At 41.1% G+C, this 20947-nt stretch overlaps 1 protein-coding gene across 2 annotated transcripts in view; it reads right to left on the minus strand.

Annotated features, from left to right (window-relative positions):
• Window positions 1-11319, minus strand: part of PRKCZ (protein kinase C zeta) — a 151899-nt gene extending 140580 nt beyond the window's left edge. Inside the window, exons 1-2 of one of the 2 annotated variants that reach the window (XM_026660028.2) lie at window positions 11276-11319; window positions 9790-10015 (exon numbers count right to left, since the gene is read on the minus strand). In XM_026660028.2, coding sequence (XP_026515813.1) covers window positions 9790-9860 — 71 coding nt within the window. In that variant the 5' untranslated portion in view covers window positions 9861-10015; window positions 11276-11319. Of the gene's footprint in view, window positions 1-9789; window positions 10016-10167; window positions 10710-11275 lie in introns of those variants that run through there. The other variant, XM_026660029.2, reaches the window with a different exon arrangement.
• Window positions 11320-20947: the final 9628 nt, after the last annotated feature.

Raw genomic sequence — 20947 nt, forward strand, 5'->3', positions numbered from 1 at the left:
TGTCTGTGCCCGGGGTTGTTGCAGGGGGAGGGACTAGCCACACTGCTGGCGGCCTCTCTGGAACTGGGAGGCAGGGAGCAGCGGCAGCCTGGTGCTCCACTGTTTAAAAATTTTTGGGGGGGCACCGCTTTTTGGCACCCCCAACCACTTGGCGCCCTAGGCGGCCGCCTAGTCTGCCTAGTGGCTGCACCGGCCCTGGGCAGACACTGTATACAGACACAAAGACGGGGAAACAAGATGGGTGAGGTAATACATTTTATTGGACCAATTTCTGTTGGAGAGAGAGAGAGAAGCTTTCGAGCCACACACAGCTGAAGAAGAGCTCTGTGTAGCTGGAAAGCTTGTCTCTCTCACCAACAGAAGCTGGTCCAATAAAAGGCATTAACTACCTCACCTACCTTGTCTGTCTAATGTCCTGGGACCAATGTGGCTACTACAGTGCATACAAAGTCACAGTCACTGACCCAGAGAGGTTATCCTGTAAGGACCCAGTGCTGCAAGTATAAGCCCAAGTGTTTGTAGGATAGGGAGTATGTAAACTTTTTAGGCCATTCACCATGTCTTCATATCTTTATATAGTGCTTAACCCAGGTATGTCCTTAATGGAACTATACATTTGTGGTTACAGGATTGGGCCCTAGGACTCAGGACATACAAATGGGGATAGGATTAAATATTGAACATTATTTATAAATTTGCATTTTTTTTTTTAATTATAGCAACACACAAATTGTCAAATTGGATCAGACCCAAGGTCCATCTAGTCCAGCATGCTGTCTATTGCAGTGGCTGGTACCAGATAATTCACAGGAGGCGTAAGAATCCTAAAGTAGGCAGATATAGATCAGTTTGCACTCCCCACATTTGGTCTCATCCTGATCTCTGATTGTCAGAGATTGGCTTAAGACCTGAAGAATGATATTTAATATCCCCCCAAAATATTTAACCATAATTGTAACAACTCTGGTTATCTGTTTAAATATCCAATCCCTTTTTCAATTTTGCTAAATTCTTAACCTCAACAACTTCATGTGGCAATCCGTTCCATAATCTAATTACAAACAATAAATATAATTGTATACAATTGTGTACAGATAACAGTAGTGCCAATATATCAGAGGTGGGCAAACTATGGCCCATATCCAGCCAGCGGGACCGTCCTGCCCGGCCCTTGAGCTCCCGGCTGGGGAGGCTAGCCCCCCTCCTCCGCAGCCTCAGCTTGCTGTGCCACTGTTCCTACGGGGAGCAATTTAATACACTACACCCGGCCCTCCATACAGTTTCGGAACCCCGATGTGGCCCTCAGGCCAAAAAGTTTGCCCACCTCTGCAATATATCAATATATATAAAGAAATATGGAACTATTGTTTATCTATCTAAACTATATATATCAATATAAGTGGTCTGAGGCTACAGACAGGTGGATTTGTTGAGCTGTGACCATATCGTCAAACTGTACATCTAAGCACATGGTGTGTCATTCAGAAATACAGTTCTCAGGGGAAATTAGCCCTCTGCAGACTGTGGAAAGCTACTACTGAAATTAGAAAATATGGAGAGAGCAATAATTCATCAATGAAAGGGACCATCCTCTGGCTTAAATAAGTAATTCAGAACCATTTTGAGACTTGATTTACAGAAGTGGTAATAGAGAGACACTCCAGCCACGTTTCATGTCCTCTCCTCAGATATTAATATGTTTCTTACTGGTAGAATTTGTTTTTAAATAAATACAAGTACAGTGAGGAAGAGGAACCAATGAAAAAATACAGAGACAAAAAAAATATTGTAACTAAAAACAAAATTTCCAACTTATTTCAAGCACCAAAGTATGCTCTTGGAAGAATATAGCTAAAGAACACACACTATGATGAGACAATAAACAGATTGATTTCTGTTAACATAAATATTATTTATTGTCCCTAGGGCAATATCTTAGAGAGACCATAAATCTTGATGTGTTCCAAAAAAAGAACAAAAATATCTGAAGAAAATACTTCATCTAACTTTGAAATCACTATTATAGCAGGCCTTGCACTAGGATACAACAGCATAGAGGCACGTCCCCTGGATGATGGATGGGAGTAGCCTGTCTTGGGGAAATCCAACAAGAGTCCCTCATCCTGTAAGTATGGATGACATTCTTTTGTTCCTAGAGGTAAACATTTAGCCATATTAAACATGCATAGTTTGCTTGCTCTCAATTTACCAAGCAATCCGGTTCTCTCGGAATCAATGACCTGTCCTCTTCATTATTTACCACTCCCACAATTTTTGTGTCATGTGCAAATTTTATCGTTGATGATTTTATATTTTCTTCCAGGTCACCGATAAAAATATTACATAGCATAGAACCAAGAAATGATCCTTGTGGGACCCCAATGGAAACACAGCCATTCTACAATTCCTCATTTAGAGTTACATTTTGAGACCCATCAGTTTGCCAGTTTTTAATCCATTTAATGTGTGCCAGGGTAATTTTATATCATTCTATCTTTTTAATCAAAATGCTGTGTCAACTGCCTTACAGAAGTCTAAGTATACTATGACAACACTATTACCTTTATAAACCAAACTTGTGATCTGATAAAAAGATATCAAGTTGATCTGACAAGATCTATCTTCCATAATCCCATGTTGATTTGCATTAAATATATCACCCTCCTTTAATTCTTTATTAACTGAGTCCTGTATCAGCCATTCCATTATCTTGCCTGGGATTCATACTAGAAAAGGGACAACAGATGAAGTGTTGAAATGCAGCAGGGAAATCATAGAACAAGTACAATCTTGAGTACACCTAGGAAGCTTGATTAGTGATGATGGTTCCATCAAGGTTGAGGTTTAAAAGGAAATGTGCTTTAGCTACAAGTGCTGCATGGAGCCTGATGAAATTATGGATAAAAACCATTATCTTCAGTACCATGGTGAAAATTTATCACACCACTGTACTAACAGTATTACTCTATGGTCTGAAAGCAGTTGCATTAAATGAAACAGACGTCAGAAGGCTGGAGGCAGTAGAGATGAGAGCTTTTCAGAAGATGGCAGTTGAAAAGTAGAATGATGTATTCAAATAAAGAAAGAAGTTAGAAGGAAAATAAAATGTGACACCAAGGCAGGGGTGTGACGAGTTGGATCACAGAACCCCTCTTGGGAGCTGCCACCTGATATGCCAAGACTACTTCTGCCCCTGCTTTCCCTGACAGCTCGGGACCCCAGCACCCTGTCTTGCTGAGCCAGACACGCCTCTCTGCTCCAACACAAACCCAGGGTCTGAATTACTTGCCCCAAAGCTGCAGACTTAACTTAAAGCAGTTTACAGAAGTGTTCTTGTCTCTAACACTCAGATGCCCAACACCCAATGGGGTCTAAACCCAAATAAATCTGTTTTGTTTGCCCTCTATAACACTGATAGAGAGATATGCACAGCTGTTTGCCTTACCCCCCCCCCGGTATTATACATACTCTGGGTTAATTAATAAGCAAAAAGTGATTTTATTAAATACAGAAAGTAGGATTTAAGTGATCCAAGTAGTAACAGACAGAACAAAGTGAACTACCAAGTAAAATGAAACAAAACACGCCAGTCTATATCTAATCCAACTGAATACAGATCAAATCCTCACCAGTTCCAGAATGCTTCCTTTTACAGACTAATCTCCTTTTAGTCTTGGCCTAGCAATTACTCACACCCCTTGCAGTCACTGTCCTTTGTTCCAGTTTCTTCCAGGTATCTTTGGGGGTGGAGAGGCCCTCTCTTTAGCCAGCTGAAGACAAAATGGAGGGGTCTCCCATGGGCTTAAATAGTCTCTCTCTTGTGGGTGGAGACCCCCTCCTCTCTCCTATGCAAAGTCCAGCTCCAAGATGGAGTTCTGGAGTCACCTGGGCAACTCACATGTCCATGCATGACTCAGTTTTTACAGGCAGAAGCCATTGCCCACATGGTATCTTGAATGTCTCCAGGAAGACTTCTTATGTGGATTGGAGCATTCCAAGATGCATTGTTCCTTAAGTGCTTCCTGATTGGGCACTTAACTTTGCGAATTCCTTTCTCCAGCAACTAACCAAATGCTCTACTAAGGTTATTTAGAAATCAAGCCAGTACACGGCCAATATTCATAACTTTGAGTACAAAAATGATACATGCATACAAATAGGATTAATAGATTCAGTAGATCATAACCTTTACATAGATATGTTACAGAGCATATGTAGCACAGAAAATATTCCAGTTATGTCACATATATTCATAAGCATATTTCCATAAAGCCTTATGGGGGGCGCCGTCACAAGGGGATTCGCTGCAACTGAATGATTACACTGATGCGGACACTGTAGAACAAACGAATCTTAGTATGCCAACGAAAATAATAAAAACAAAACAGGTCAGACCTAGAAGCTGACTGCCGAATAGATGGCGGGACATTGTACACAGGGACATGACCAGGCTGGGCTTACTGGAAGAACTACCCATGGACAGGAATGAATGGCAACACTCTACATTTCCCATGTCTGTAAAGATGCTTTGGGATGAGATTACAGTAGGAGATTAAGAATGTAATTATTTCCCTTTGAAACTAACATTTTAAAGGACATAAGAAGTTACAGATCCAGAAAAAAGTCAATCTAATTTAATACTGTCCCATACTTCAGTATTAAGTAAACAAAACTTGCAGAATATCCACATGATCTTTTAGCCAGAATCTCTCTCATGTATGTAACAACAGCAGTTATTTATATGTAACAAACACCTTCTGTCCAAAAGTTACAACAAATTTCTAATATGACTTCCGTGGAGGGCCCTTCATACCTGTATCTCTAGGTACCTGACTATGAAATCAATAATACTATGAAATACAGCTCAAGTTACAGGTTGTTTCTACTCAGCGTGTAACTAGCTCAGTGAAGACAACACAGGAGAGATGGATAGAATCACATAACTATTGAGTCATGTTGTTTTGTAGGTGAAAACTGATTCAACTCTTTGTGTACCTGCGCTGTGACACCATCCACTTCAGGTATTCCATCTATGTGCTTTCAGTTAGAACAGTGGTTCCCAAACTGGGGTTCATGAAATGTTACAGGAGGTTCTCAGGAAAAAATTCCTTAATGGCGGACAGAGCTGTCCCTAGAGACCCTGGGCAGCACGGAGCCCCAGGACTTCCAAGAGCTAAGCAGATCAAAGCAAGCATATCTATCACACTGAGGAGATTTAAACTTCAAGACTCCTTATAAGAAATGGAATGGGAGGTGGATATTTTTTTGCTGTTTTTAAAATTAAATGGGCAGCTAGTATTGTTTTTAAAATTATTATGAAGAACAAGTTTAAGCTTTGTTGTAACATGCGTTGTTTGCCTGGACTGCTCAAGACCTGAATGCTTGTGTAGGAGGAACTCCGAGTTGGCTTCTTAAATACCTTCATGCTGTTTCACATCTGATACTCCTTGATGAAACATAGGAGCCTTGTCTTATAACAGCCTTATCCAAAGTGATACAAGCTACGAAAGTGATATCTTGGAAGAGTGTTGCCATTTTCATAATGTAATAAAAATACTGTAATGATAAATAATAATTAATACTAAATAGTGTGTAATAAGCATGTCATAAAAACAAATTTTTTATTTCCAAGATCACTGCTTTTATAATTTATACTCAGGTAAAGGAGAAAGTCCCTGGAAATATTCATTTTTAGGAGGGGGTTCACGAGACTTGACATTTTAGTGAAAGGGGTTCCCAGGTTGTTAAAGTTTGGGAACCACTGAGTTAGAAGATCAACCTCTGATGTTGAATTCTCCTGAGTATGGAATTTACTCAATGCCAAACATCCATTTCAGGATCTGGCCCAGAATGCATATTACTACCACATGATGCATATCCCGAACTCCCACTGAAGTCAGTGTGAGTATTAGAAGCAAAACCTATGGCAGGATCAAGCCTTAAATTATTAAAACTTTAAGTGGAAGATGGACTGCCATTCTTTGTACTAATTAGAGAAGTACAGATGAAAAAACTTCCACTGTTATTTTGCCCAAGCAGCATCTATTTCTGATGCAATTGTGTACAGTATTTATCCAAATAACTAGTGTCAATTATATATATTCTTTTGAGATCTACTACATTAAATCTGAATGCCAACAACTACATCAGCTGGTCAGAGCACAGCTGAATGAAGACTATTTGTTGATAAACTTTACTGAAGAATCCCACTAGATATGCACTTTTCCACAGTCAGATTTAAGAAACCAGACTCCATCAAGCGGCATAACGGGCCAATGTTGGGCACATACTTGGATTAAGAGCATTTCTTGCATTCTTGGGATGAGGCATTGCAAAGGTTAGAATCTTGCTGTCTAGGGCAAAGCTAACCAGAGTCATGTAGTTCATTTGTAGTCAATAGGATTTAATGTAGATTACTTCAGAGGATTATACATAATCTAGACAAGCAACAAAATGTTTTTTTAAAATGAAATGAGAAATTACACAAATTTGCTCTATACTTCAGTTTCCGTATGCTGTCATTTCTGCTACATAAGGAACTCTGTTACACCCAAGAAATACAAATGCCATAGCTCCTGAGACTCCATGGAGACACAATCACAACATTCATGATTTTTGCAGCTTCCTCGTCCTTACGTAAACAGGCTAGTTGTTTAATCATAATTTCAAAAAGGTATATTGTACTACCAATTGGCGCTCTAAATTATTTAGCAGCTATCCGAATAACTCTTGACACTAATTCTGAAATAGTATGTTTTACTACATCTGCAGATATGAAAGCAGGAATCCAGAACAGATACTGAAACACTCATCATGCTATGCTTTAGCCCATAAATTGTTTTACATAAACCTGTTACTTAACATAGAACTTTGTGTCAACAAAGCAAAGACAAAATTCAGTAATTCTGGGACCTCTACTTTGTAAGTGGGACAGATGCTTTGCTCTTCTCCAACTGAGAACATTAAACAATGATGGCTAGAATGCTTCAGAGGTTCTGAATGAATTGTAAGAAAAAAGAACCATTTTTGTCTACAAATGCAATCTGCATGACTCAGGAAAATTACAGAATACTTGTTGCAGGAAGTACAAAAAATGTTCTCAATGCTTTTACTAATTCCTTTTATGATATTCACATTCCTTCCAGTGAATTCTAGTAATGAATCAAATGTTACCACAAATTTCAAATATTCAAAGGTCTGCTTCATTCTTAAACAAAGCCTATACATATACCTTGCAAACTTTTGGAGAATTACACATTTTATATTCCGGAAACACTTATTGGGTTTGAATGTTGTGCATATATATATTGGATATAACATTTGTGGACTACACAGTTTCAGAGCAGCTTTCACATCTCAAACATGTAGTACCACTCTAGTGCTACTATAATTAAATTGAGAACATCCTTTAATCATAAACCCAGACTGACATTGTCTTATAAATTTAGGATAAAGATCTCTACTGAACTGAAACTAGGCACACTTAGCAGCACTTGTATGGTGCAAGCCTTTCATCCAAAGATCTCAAAGCTGTTTACAAGTACTCATTAAATCTCAAACAGCCCTGTCAGGTAGTAAAACCTTGCTAATTAGCACTAATCACTGCTGATTATCAAAATTTCACAAATTACTGAGCAACATTATAACAGCAATAATAATGCACCACAAAATATGCTGTGCTCATTTATTTTCACATGTATTCACTTACACATCTATTATAATAAAAACAAATCTATTAAATATATATTAGCTATATAAATTTAATATCATGTCCTGCAATATATTTTGAAAGATAGTCTTAACATGAATCCTCACTATAAACAAGGCCTCATTAAATATTTGAGGACATATTTTTATGTGCAAATTATCATATCTGTAATGAAGTGTGAATTAGAAAGGTTCTGGTGGATTTCCATTTTACAGATGGGTAAATCGAGACACAGAGATTAAGTGACTGGCTCACGGTTAGAATGAGAGTTGATGGTATGGCTAGTTTTACAATCAAGGAGCTGTCTTCCAGTCCCCCCACCCTAGGCACAAGACTATGCCACATTTCACTGCAGGAGCAAAACTTTCCCTATATATCCATGGACCCAGTCATTTTGTTTTCAAGGCATTATTTGCCGATCCTACTAACGCATCAGAACAGAGTATGAGGCTATGGCTACACTATAGCTTAATTTGACATAAATTATGTTGCTCAGGGATGTGAATTAGCCACCCCAAGTGACATAATTTACGCTGATTTAAGTGCCAGTGCGGACAGCGCTATGTCAGCGGGAGAACTTCTCCTGCCTACACAACTACTGCTGCTCTCAGGGGCTGGAGTAATTAAGCTGACAGGAGACCTCTCTCTCCTCAGCTTAGAGCAGCTATATTAGAGGGTTTACAGCGGTGCAGTATAGCCATAGCCTTAGTAAAGTAATATATTATTACTCCCTTTCACAGTCTGTAAAGACTAAATTCTTCATCCTGGTTTTGTCCTCCTCTTTCCAACTGTTACTAAACGAGGTTGCTTATTGAAAAAAACAATATAACTACACTAAACACCAAATTACTGACAATGAATACACTGGGGATCGACATATTTTTAACTTACGGGGAAAAAGGCCAAAACTCAAGTCTAAGTTAAAAAGTCACTGTCAATTACTTTTAAGCTCAGTTATATTTAGTAAAAAGGGAGGCCGCAGGATTCAAAACTAGATAGAAGTGTTCTCGTGATTGTTTTAAATTCAATTTAAAAAGTAACATTTCCCTACAATGTTAGAAACTAAACAACAAAAGCAACCTGCTGGCGAAGTTGCCAGGAAATGAAAGTGAGTATAAACCAAAGTGAAGGTAATAGGTGTAACTGTAACTCTTTGATGTTTGCATTTCACTCAACATGGACCAACAACATAAATAGTGAAAGGTAAACTGGATTTTTAAAGTTCATTTTTAATAACTGAATTTTAAATATAGCAGGCAAATATTCTTACTGGATTTACTAATAATTTGTGGTTAAAACCCAAACACTTATTTCCCACAACTGCCTAAGTATTTCTCTGACAGACAATCCTTTTGAGTTTTCATTAAGGTGGTGGTGGGGGAAATCAAGCCAAACAATGGCAGTTGCTGGCACAGTCTACAATTTTAACCACAGAAACGATACCTCTAATTATGCAAGTATAATAGCAGCTATAAATTATTATTTGCATTACATTAGCACCCAAAAGCGCTAACTAGTATCAGGACCCTTTTGTGATAGGTGTTGTAGAAACACAGACAATTCCTGCCCCAAAGAGCTCACAGCGTACATCCCCAAACTTTCAATAAGAACTATACAGGTGGACAGCAGCTCGCAAGCACAGCCCCACTAACTTTAATGGAAATCTGCCAATGCAGAACTCATTGCAGGACTGGGGCCTAAGGAAAACCAATTAAATATATTAGCTGTGCCTGGGTTTAACAGACTACATTGTTTTATTAATCTTCAAACTGGATCAGCAAATACATCAACACTTCTGTTTCAAAACAGATTTGGTCAGAAACCAAAAACAAGCTAACCAAAAATAAGTCAGATGCATCTCTCAGTAATTCATAAAGATTCAGGAATTTAAAAAAATGAACATTTTAACATCCAGGTAAATTTACAAACATTGTTTGTACACAAAATGATTTGTTAGTATCCATTGGAACCATCAACTCTTTGGTTACTGCATTACTAAATGAGTTCATGGACTATTGTTCGCTGGTAACTAAAGTGACAAACCACATATAAAGCAGCACTGAAAGGACTGTATGACTTACCCATTATAATGTGCTTTTACTCTGATGAAGTCTCTGTTCAGATTCATTTTCGATCCCATTCTGCTAGGCATGGTACTAATACAGAAGTCTAAATGACAAATATGTTCCAGGCATAAAGATTTGACTGGTTTGGAGGGTACAAGTAATCACTAATGTTATGCTAAATTCCAATGAAGTAGCAAGTGAAATTTACAAGTTCTTTTTTCCCCAATGATATCCAGTCCACCTGCACACACAAGCAAAAATAGAGAGTTAATGAACACACACAGAAAAACTGGAACACATTAAAGTACAGATGTAGTGCTAGATCCTGCAATGACTAAAACACATGACTAACTTTACCCACAATATACCATAGAAATCAACGAGACTACCCACCGCCACAAGACCCTGGTCCTGCAAAAACATGTCAGCTTTTAAATTACTTTTGTAGTACTCTTGCTTTAACTTTATAAAATCTTTTTAAAGAACCTAACAAGCAGAGGGATAAGCATTAAAAAAATAGTAATGTCAAAAAATAATAGGGCCAGTTAAATTTAATTTTACAAAATTATTCAGGTTAAGAGAAGATAAGATAAGCTTCCAACTGTCAGAACATTAATCTGTCTCCACCGTTGGCAAAACTAGGATCTGAATGCTTCAAGAACAATTTTTTCCCCCAGAGTTTCCTAATAAAACTTCTCATATTTCCACTTCTGGCCAAAAATATTGCAAGAAAAGCTCTTTTTAAGAGACTGGAGAAAGGAAGGGACACTTTATTTACAGAAAAGTTGTTTACTCATCCTTCTTCTAGTCCCACATTTTTCATGCCACACAGTTTTTCACTTTCCCATAGGGAAGAAACAGTGCTGTATCCCAAACCAATGTTAACTAGGTCTCTAAGGAAAAGGTTCCAGCTGCATGTTGGCCTCCCTTTAGGGGGTGGGGAGACCTAGTTAGGAACCTGTTTAATAATCTGAAAAACCCCCAAGTATATATTGAAGCAGGAGTGTAACAGCTGGGGGGGGGGGGCATAGCCTACAGGATTTGTCAGTCCTTGAATATTGGGGTCATTCCTCCCCAGGTAGCTCTGGTTCAGAGAGTGTGGTGATCCCTTTACTGTCTGGGCCCCACTAGCTGGTTTGCAGATGTTCCTATTCCTAGGGTCCGTGTCCCAACTCAGGGCGTTGTGGTCGCTGTGCTTAGGAGCCGGGCACAGTCTGCCTTCCCCATGCGGGAGCTCCCTATTGCGGAGAGGAGGCGCTCCCCCGTTGGGGGCCAGGCACACAGTGGCTGGGGGCAAGCCCCCTGCAGCGCTGGGTCACGGCCGGTGTGGGGGGAGCGTGGCCCTGCTTGGTGCCCGCAGGCTCCTTACCCGCGCGGGGGTGGGAGGCAGGCGCGGGGGTGCCCCCCCCCCCCCAGCCCGGCTCTAGGTCTGGGGTACCAGCCGAGCGGAAGGAGCGACGCCCCCCAGCACAGGGGCGGTGGGGGGAGGGCTGTCTCCTACCTGCTGCGGCGCCAGCTGAAGTGGGTCCCCCCAGGAGTGCGGCCCGGGCCCCCCCGCCCCCCAACAGCCCCTCAGCCTAACCCCGCCCCGGCTTCCCCCGCCCCCGGGCTGGAAGTTGCCCGAAGTCCCGGCAGGAAGTTGGGGTCGGACTCGGTCCCTCCTCCCCGCGCCTGGGGTCCCCCCTCAGGAGGCGGCCCGCACCCCCGGAAGCCCCCCCCCACTTCCCACCCCGCGCCCGGCTCAGCGGCGACCCCCGTGCAGCGGCCCTAGCGCCGCCGCTACCACTCCGAACATGGCGGCCTAAGCCAGCAGGTTAGCGGCCACAACAGCCACTGGAGCACCTCCCACCCTACCTGCCGACCAATAGCAAGCGCCGCCCACCTGAAACCACGCCCACAGAGGGATACCGCCCAGGCCTGGCCAATCAGAGAGCGGTATCCGTTACCTGGCGAGCTGAAGCGAGGCAGCCAATCATAAAATAGGAGGGGGCAAGGAGAACACCTGCAGCCAGCGGGGAGAGGGAGGGACACTAATCTGCCTAGGTGGGGTAGCAGAGTTCCTACCGGTGGGCCGTAGCTGAGGAGAGGGTGGTATGGGGCTTGGGGTCAGGATTCCTGGGTTCTGGTTAGAGCTGAGGGATGGATAGCTGGGGCAAGTGGAAGTGAGGCCTGGCTACAAGCATTCCTGGGTTCAATTCCCAGTCCTACCACCAATTGGCGCTAGGCATGTCCCTTAACCTCTGTGCCTCGATTTACCCCTCTCTAAAGTACCCCACCATTGGAAGTGGAAGCTTAGTCCATTTGTGTTTCTGAAGGGCTCTGACATTCTCAGCTGGAACACCCTATGGGAGTAGTATGGTCATAATCGCATGGGGCAAGGGATCCACCCCACTGAATCAGTGTAGCATAAAAACAATGCTGTTTCTGTAGCTTCCTCAGTGAAAGATGGTAAGTCAGTGAGGTCAATGGTAGATCATACCATGTGTATTCCACTATTCAGTATAAGTGTTTTCATTCTTAATTTTAGGCCTTTAACAAATACTTTAAATCTGTTTTTGAAAAAGCAAACATTACTTAATATTGTTATGTAATCATTTTCAAGGCTCTCTTAGAACAGTAGAGGTCTCCACATCCCTCAGTAGAAGTAAAAGGCATCTGTTGCAAGTCAATTAATAAACTCATTTACAAAGAGAAATCTCAAAGTGGGATCAGAATCTAGGTTCCCAAGTGAGCGATTTTCCAGTTTCAGCTAAAAGAACATCTCTACTATCTCAGGAGGTTTGCAACCTTTTCAAGGGTAAGATACATGACGACAGGATCAAATGTATCTGAGCATAACTGACAAACCAATAGATTTGATACAGATAGTATGTTCCAACAATTGTTTTTGTTTCAGCTAGGTATTTCACTAAGAAAACAGACACAATCCAAAGATTATCTAAATAAACCCGTACAAGAGGAAAAAGGCAATCAAAACAAACAAAATGAAGATACAAAGGAAATAACTAAACAAACAATATTATGAATAACTCCAAAGGGCCAACCCTGACTAAAACTCAAACAAGTAAATAAAATACTTTTGCCTAAACAGCTTCAAAAACAAGCTGCAGGGAGTCCCTGTCCTGCAGAGCCTCCAAAGTGTGTCAAAAGAGAGATGGATGGCTGACCTGCCCATTGGCTCAACTCAGAGATTTTTCGTTATAGATTCTGCATGATTCTTTTGATTTCTCCTTCTGTTTCTAGGCAGTGAAGCAACTTGGTTAATACCTAGAGCATGAGATCAGGTATCAGGACTACTGGGTTCTGTTCCTTACCTCTTCCACTGGAGCCGTCATAATTTGCATTTTGAAGATGAGAAGTATTGCATACATGTTAAGCACTAGTATATATGACCTGTGTGACTGCTGCTTGTCTTGCTGATCATAATGATCTTATTGTTACGTGGTGCTCCCCCTCCAGTCACTTTCATCCACACGTCGATTCTCGTCCTATATGTAAATTATGCACTTTTTTTGGAGAATAGAAAGTCTTTTTGATATATTTGTATAGCACCTAGCACAATGGGGCCCTGATCCCTTACTGGAGTTTCTAGGTGCTACAGCAGTACAAATAAAACAGTAATAATATCACTGGAATGGAAATATGGGTTTTTTTCTACTATTTTTGTAGTCTAGCCATTAGAGTAGGAAACTACTAGTCAAGACTCCAAAGTTTTGTTTCTGACGTTGCCACTTATTCACTTTGCAACCGTTGCAAGCCTCAAAGAGCTTGAGTTAGCAACCATTATTCCTGCTGAGTAGTACTTACTTGCACAAGTAGTCCCACTTAAGTAAGAGTCATGGTTTCAAAACTGGCCCTTAAATCTCTCTGTGTCTAGTTTCCCTATCTGTAAAATTGAGATAATGATACTTACTTCACATGGCATGGAAATAAATAATTAAACCTGTAAAGCAACAGAAGCTCCTTAGACAAAAGATGCTGTGAACTGTAGGGCTGAGCTTTTGTTCTTTTTTCAGCACAGTTTAGACCTAAAAAAATTCTATGTACATTTACAGCACTTATAACATGTTCATAAAATGAACATATTCCATTATGACAGGTTTCAGACTGGTAGCCGTGTTAGTCTGTATCAGCAAAAAGAACGAGGAGTACTTGTGGCACCTTAGAGACTAACAAATTTATTTGGGTATAAGCTTTCTTGGGCTAAAACCCACTTCATCAGTGCCACAAGTACTCCATATTCCATTATGATTTTTTTCACTGGTCATTCAATACCCCTTAATCATTTTAACAAAAATGTCCTAAGTTTTAATGTCTCTTAATATCACAGTATTTTTTTTAACTGTATTCATTTTTAATTTGATGCTCTCCATTTCAGGGGAGAAAGGTCAGCAGATGGCACTTTTTGGAGATGATGTCAGTTTTCCTCTATGGAGTATCTAACAAGGTTGTAACAGCATTACAAGCATAACATATTGTAAGATCATTGTCTCTGGCATATTGTTTTTGAAACACAACCAACTTCTGTTGGCGTAGAGCCGGAAATCCTGAATATGTTCCTGAGTCCAATTTTTTTTTTTCAGATGGCTGAATAATGGCAGATTAAAATGCAATAATTTACCCTCAACCTAATAAACTGGCAGTTATTAAACCAGTGCTCACTAGAGCTAAAGTAAAGGACCTGAGAATGTTCCTATTATAAACCCCATTTTTGATAGAGTTCTAACTCAGCCATTTTAATTTGTGCCAGATTGAAAGGAAGTATTCAAGCTGAGGCATTATTTAAAAAAAAAAAAAATTGGGGAGAAAAATACCTCCGTGCTATCTTTTTTTCATACTTGAGAGCAGACTATAAAGTGGACTGTTCAGTTTGTCTTAGGAAAAAAATGACTCCTTGAAAATATTTGATTTGTTTGAAATGTGGCTATTATCAGATCCAGTACAAATAGAGGAGAGCAAGTTCGGTTCTATTCTGCCTCATGCATCAGCAGCAACACTGGGGACTTTCAATTCTGCATTCCCTTCCTTTGGGAGTGAACTGATTGAATACACATGCAGTAACATCAGCACCAAAACCAGCAGTCTCTACCACTTGAACTAAAGGAGCTCTCCTTTCATATAAGATGGTAGCAGACTTTTTGGGGGACTGGGCTAGCCACTAAGGCAAAGTTTGGAGACTAAACACCTTTGTGGCTATGAGTGTGAACTCCTTATAGAAGTAGGGTGAGGACCATCCACACCCACTCATTGGAAAGGAACTGTCCTAGAAAACTTAGAATAACAAACACCCAAGGAGTTCAGACATTCTTCAGATATTCTAATCAGGGACCTGACCCAGCTTCCACTGAAGTTCATTGTAAAGTCTCACTGAGCTGGATTGGGCCCGTTACCTAAAAGGATGACATGCATTTTGACTGAGAAATTTCTGCAAACAGGGGGTCAAGTTCTGAGCCAAATTACATACACTTCAACCAATCCCATTGACTTCAGTGGATTTACTTTGGCTTTACACAGGTTTCACCAGAATCTGGCCCTCAATTACACACATTTTATAGCCAGATGTGCATTCAAACTCAGGGTCCAATCCTGCCCCATACACATACTGACAGGAGAGCTTTGAGTAGGTAGAGAATGCAGAATTGGGCATTTATTTGCCCTATGGTACCTAATAAAATATCATGTTAAATAATCATTTTTTGGCTGTATGCTACCAATATCCAGAGTACTGGTTTCAGAGTGTAGTGGTTTCTGAGTTATTTCATGCTGCTCGTAGAAGTTAAAAAGCACAACTTTCTATAGGAATGTATATTTACATAGTTCCAGTAGGTGGCAAGATGGTCCCAGGCAACTGCTTTGGGAAAAGTACAGCTGAATACCTCATGTTCAGATATCATGGCTTCCTTCATTTTAATGTTGTTCACAGTGTACTGAGCACTGTTCTTTTTAATAAATAATGTATTGGGGGAAGAAAATGAGCTTCGTTGGGGTAAATAGTGGCATTAACCCATAGTCTTGTTCTGGGAAACAGGGAGCTGTGCAAGCATATGAGATCATATCTTACTCTGGTGCAGGGCTGTTCCACCCACATTTCTGCAGAAGGCACTGGGTGTCAGATGCACAGCATCTCAGAATTCCTGGGCAGGCAGTTAGGTGCAGCTGCTGTGCTACCTCTTTAAGAGGATGCAGGGTGCTTCCCTCTTCCCCCTGGTCCCAGGTCCTCCTTGCCCTTCCTTACCCCATCTCTTTAACTATGAAAGAAGAGGCTGCAATTACACAGAGAAAGAGAGACGCTGCATTATTTTCTCTTTTCCTTGAGCACCTGGGATGGGATCAGTCCCATTTGATCTAAAGTGAACTGAAGATTCCCACAGGGATGTAGTTTTCTTCCTGCCCTGAGTCCATAGGTGCTGGAAGTAGGGGCGTTGGGTGTGCTGCCACACCCCCTGGCTTGAAGTGGTTTTCATTAGATACAGGGTTTACAGTTTGGTTCAATGGCTCTCAGCACCCCCATTATAAAAATAGTTCTGGTACCCCTGCTTGAGTCAGGAAGGTACGTTAGCACATCTAACTGCAAGCATGTGAGCAATCCCCTTGACTTTAATAGGACTATTTACACGCATGAAGGTAAGCACATGTTTAAGCATGTGATTCAATCAGGGCCATAAGTTTATCCCTGAATGCTCATTAATATTCCAACTCCCCAAGCCACTCAGAAATGGTTCTTATCTGTCACCACAGGAGGCACAGCTCTCTTTCATAAAAGTCTCTATTAAAATATTGTAAAACTCGTTTGCTTTTGAGAAGTACTTAAGGGAAATCCAGAAGAAGAAACTAAAAATAGTTTATTTTAGACTCTGTATGGAGCAGATGGAATCTGCTGTTCTCAGTGGAAGGCATAATACTCTGAGAACACCCCCCCCCCCCCAGGATGAACCATTCAGAGGATCCAGTTGACTACTAGCTAAAATGTGAATTTTACACGACTACTGGGACAAAATAGGAAGGATCCTGTGTTTAAAAAATAATCTACATTAGTGAATAAAGAAAAAGGCCACTTGACATCTTACCTGTAATATTTGCTGCAAGTATCTTTGCACACTTAGCTAAGAAATTAGGGATCGAACAATGAACAGATTAATATATTTTAAGGCCAAAAGGAACCATTATGATATCTGCTCTGACATCCTGCATAACAGAGGGAACAGGAATAGATAAACCCAGGTGCCTCCTTAACTTATCCCAGGAAGTTATTTTGATGCGGGCTTAGGAATCTGTACATAATGTTTATTCTTGGGACAGAACAATTGCTTCTGAAATTACTGAGTGAGTATTTAATTATTTCCTCTTTTTTACTGCATTATAGCACATTATTCCTTTTTTAGACATACACTGTTGTCTCGTTGTGACCTAGCAATAGCTATATTTGCTAACTATCACAATGAAAGCCAGGTAAATACAGAGCTGATAGTACTTCAACCTTTCCAAATGAGTCCAGCCCACCTCTGCAGATAACCCCCGATAAATTTCCTCTTCATATTTTTGTGCACAAAAGATCTATAAAGTGCAAGCAGCTCATGCATTTACCCATTGCTGTTGTGCCAGCTAGACTTTCTTTAAAAAAAAATAATAATAATAATGGAGAGAGAGAGAGAAGATGATCCTAATACTTATTCCTTGACAGCATGTACTACAGCTTCAGTAGACTGATTGATGTTTTAAAGATAAGAACAGTCCCAAAAAAGAGGTTTGGGTGAATTCATGATACACAGCATAGCGGGACTGAAAGAGATTTGAAGCCAACAGGAATTTTGCCTATGTAAGGACTGATTTGACCAATTTAAAATCATTATTAAGAAGTACTTTTCACTTGGTGAAAACAACAAACCAAGTTTTTTCTTTGAATATATGAAAACATATGGTGACTTATGGTAGTGAATCATACCATCAGTGAAAACAAGCTGTGAAGGAAGTGGGGCTGCTCTGTGATAATTTATAAATACTGCATGTGACTTGTTTACTGGGATATTTACCGTCTGACTATATTGATTTAGTTTAATCAGAAATGGGGTGTAAAAACAAGCAGGAGGTGAAACAATGGCTCAAGAGAACAGCAAATACTTGAGGATTGTTACAGGACAATGGAAGAGCCATTGGCTCTGAGGTCACTAGCTTGCTATTCCACTGAGCCCATTGGACTGGTTTTTGGCTAGCAGGGCCTGAAGCCACAGGATCTGAGGAGATAAAGGAACTAACTGGATTAAAAAGTGATTCTTTCCCTACCTCAGGAGAACAGACTGAACTTAGGGCTTGTCTACACACTGGCAACGTGGCTTGTGTAGTCGCAGCACAGCGCTAGAGAGCTCTCCCAGCGCTCTAAAAAAACCCACCTCCACGAGGGGCGCGGCTCCCAGTGCTGGTGCACTGTCTACAGTGGCGCTTTACAGCGCTGAAACTTGCAGCGCTTGGGGGGTTGATTTTTCACCCCCGAGCGAGAAAGTTGCAGCGCTGTAAAGCGCCAGTGTAGACAAGCCCTATGGCAACCAGTTACTCAATACAATTAAAATAGTGCAGATTTTTAAAACAAGTTGGACAAACATCTGTCAGGGATGGTCTAGGTTTACTTGGCCCTGCCACAGCACAGAGGGCTGGATCTGATGACTTTTCAGCATCCCTCTCCAGCCCTACGTTTCTATGATTCTATGACACACACACACACACACACACAGGCACCCATTGCGGCATTTGAAGAAGTGAGGCCTGCCTCAGCTACCCTCAGGGGTTGCTAAGCCTTTGGGTAAGACAGACATGCATAAAGACTGTTTTAAAATAGTTTCTCTCTAAATACTTTGTTTCTACTGTTAAATCTTAACAGTAAAGAAGGTTGTCTGCTCACTGTATTCAATATGGTCACAGATGCCTGAAGGGAAGAGGGATCAGTAACTAGTTAAAAGATAGAATACAAAGGGTAGGAGTAAATGGTCAGCTTTCACAGTGGAGAGAGGTAAATAGTGGGGTCCCCAAGGATCTGTACTGTGACCAGTACTGTTCAACATATTCATAAGTGATCTGGAAAAAGGGTAATCAGTGAAGTGGCAAAGTTGGCAGACAATAAAAAAAAAATACTCAAGATAGGTAAGCCCAAAGCTGACTGCAAAGAGTTACAAAGGGATCTCACAAAACTAGATGACTGGGCAAGAAAATGGCAGATTAAATTCCATGTTAATCAGTGCAAAGTAATGCATATAGGAAACATAATCCCAGGTATACATACAAAATGATGGGGTCTAAATGAGCTGTTCCGACTGAAGAAAGATCTTGGAGTCATGGCTAGTTCTCTGAAAACATCTGCTCAATGTGCAGCTGCAATCAAAAAAGCGAACAGAATGCAGGAACCATTTGGAAAAGGATAGGTAATAAGACAGAAAATATCATAATGTCATTATATAAACCCATGGTACCCTCACACATTGAATACTGCATGCAGTTCTGGTTGGCCCATCTCAAAAAAGATATATTAGAATTGGACCAAGTACAGAGAATGGCAATAAAAATTATTAGGGGTATGGAACAGCTTCCATATGAGGAGAGATTAAAAAAAACAGGGACTGTTCAGATTAGAAAAGAGATGAACGAGAGGGGATATGATAGAGGTCTATAGAATCATGAATGGTGTGAAGAGAGTGAATAGGGAAGTGTTATTTACCCCTTCACATAACACAAGAACCAGGTATCTCCCAATGAAATTAATAGGCAGCAGATTTTAAACAAACATAAGGAAGTACTTCTTCACACAATGCACAGTCAACCTGTGGACCTGCTGCCAGGGGATGTTGTGAAGGCCAAAAGTATAACTGGGTTCAAAAAAAGAATGAGAAGTTCATGGAGGCTAGGTCCATCAATGGCTATTAGTCAAGATTGTCAGGGACACAACCTCTTGCTCCCGGTGTCCATAAACCTCTGACTGCTAGAAGCTGGGACTGGACGACAGGGGATGGATCACTTGGTAATTGCCCTCTTCTGTTCATTCCCTCTGAAGCATCTGGCACTGGCCACTGTGTAAAGACAGCATACTGGGCTAGATGGACCGTTGGTCTGACCCCCTATGGCTGTTCTTATGTCCTTAAGAAGTGCAGGTACTGGGACTTAGTCAGGAGCACCCAAGGGGAAAAAAATGGTGGGTGCCAAGCACCCACTGGCAGCCCTCTTATCAGCATCTCCCTCTTCCCCCAGTGCCTCCTGCCTACCGGTGGGCCCCGCCGATCAGCACTTCCCCCTCCCTTCCCGCGCCTCCCACCCACTGCAATCAGCTGTTTGGCAGCATGCAGGAGGGTGCGGGGGAGGAGCGGAACAGGGCGGGAAGAGGCAGGGCAGGAAGAGGCAGGGCGGAGGTGTGGCTTTGAGGGAAGGGGTGGAGTGGGGGTGGCGTCTTGGGCAGAGCTGGTGGTCTCTGACACAATGGAAAGTTGGCACCTGTGGGGTAAGTACTGTTGATACACAGGATACTGGGACCCGGGCCTGATCTAAGAGTGGGAGAATTGTGGAATTTCACCCCAGGATAGGTGAAAGTATGAGGCCTGACAGCTGAGGGGAACACTCAGAGACCAGAAAGGGAACAAAGGTGCACTTAGCTAGCATGGTAACCGTGACCCAAACCTTTTATCTCTACACCTAAGGAACTTCATCCCCTTCTCTCTCCCCACCACTAACTTTTTCCCCTCCCTCATCCCCAGCTTTGACTGTGATATTTTTTATTTCCCCCAAAGCTCTTGCTCCTTGTTTATAAAGAGGCTTTTCCTTTGAAAGAAAAACATCACTTTATGAACAGAGACCCCTATTGCCCAGCATTAAATAGAAGGGGATGAATCAGCTGATATGAGATGTGTCCATTCTTGTAATTTTGAAGTACAAATTTTGTTGCTATAGTCAAGGTTTTCATCTCCCCTTTGCAATGCGTATGAGAAGAAAAATAAACATGAAAATTATGAACTGGCATTTTATATAATTTTTAATAATTAAGCTATGCAGTTTGATGTATTCATTAGCAAGCAACTCAGCTAGGATATTCAGATTCATTTGCTTATTCACTTAAATCAGCTAAAGTACCCTAGTAATTTTATAAAAACAATGAGGAGTCTGGTGGCACCTTAAAGACTAACAGATTTATTAGGGCATA

The sequence above is a fragment of the Terrapene carolina genome, unplaced genomic scaffold (genome assembly GCF_002925995.2).
Source record: "Terrapene carolina triunguis isolate 2854851 unplaced genomic scaffold, T_m_triunguis-2.0 Scaffold714, whole genome shotgun sequence".
In the NCBI taxonomy this organism is placed as follows: domain Eukaryota; kingdom Metazoa; phylum Chordata; order Testudines; family Emydidae; genus Terrapene; species Terrapene triunguis.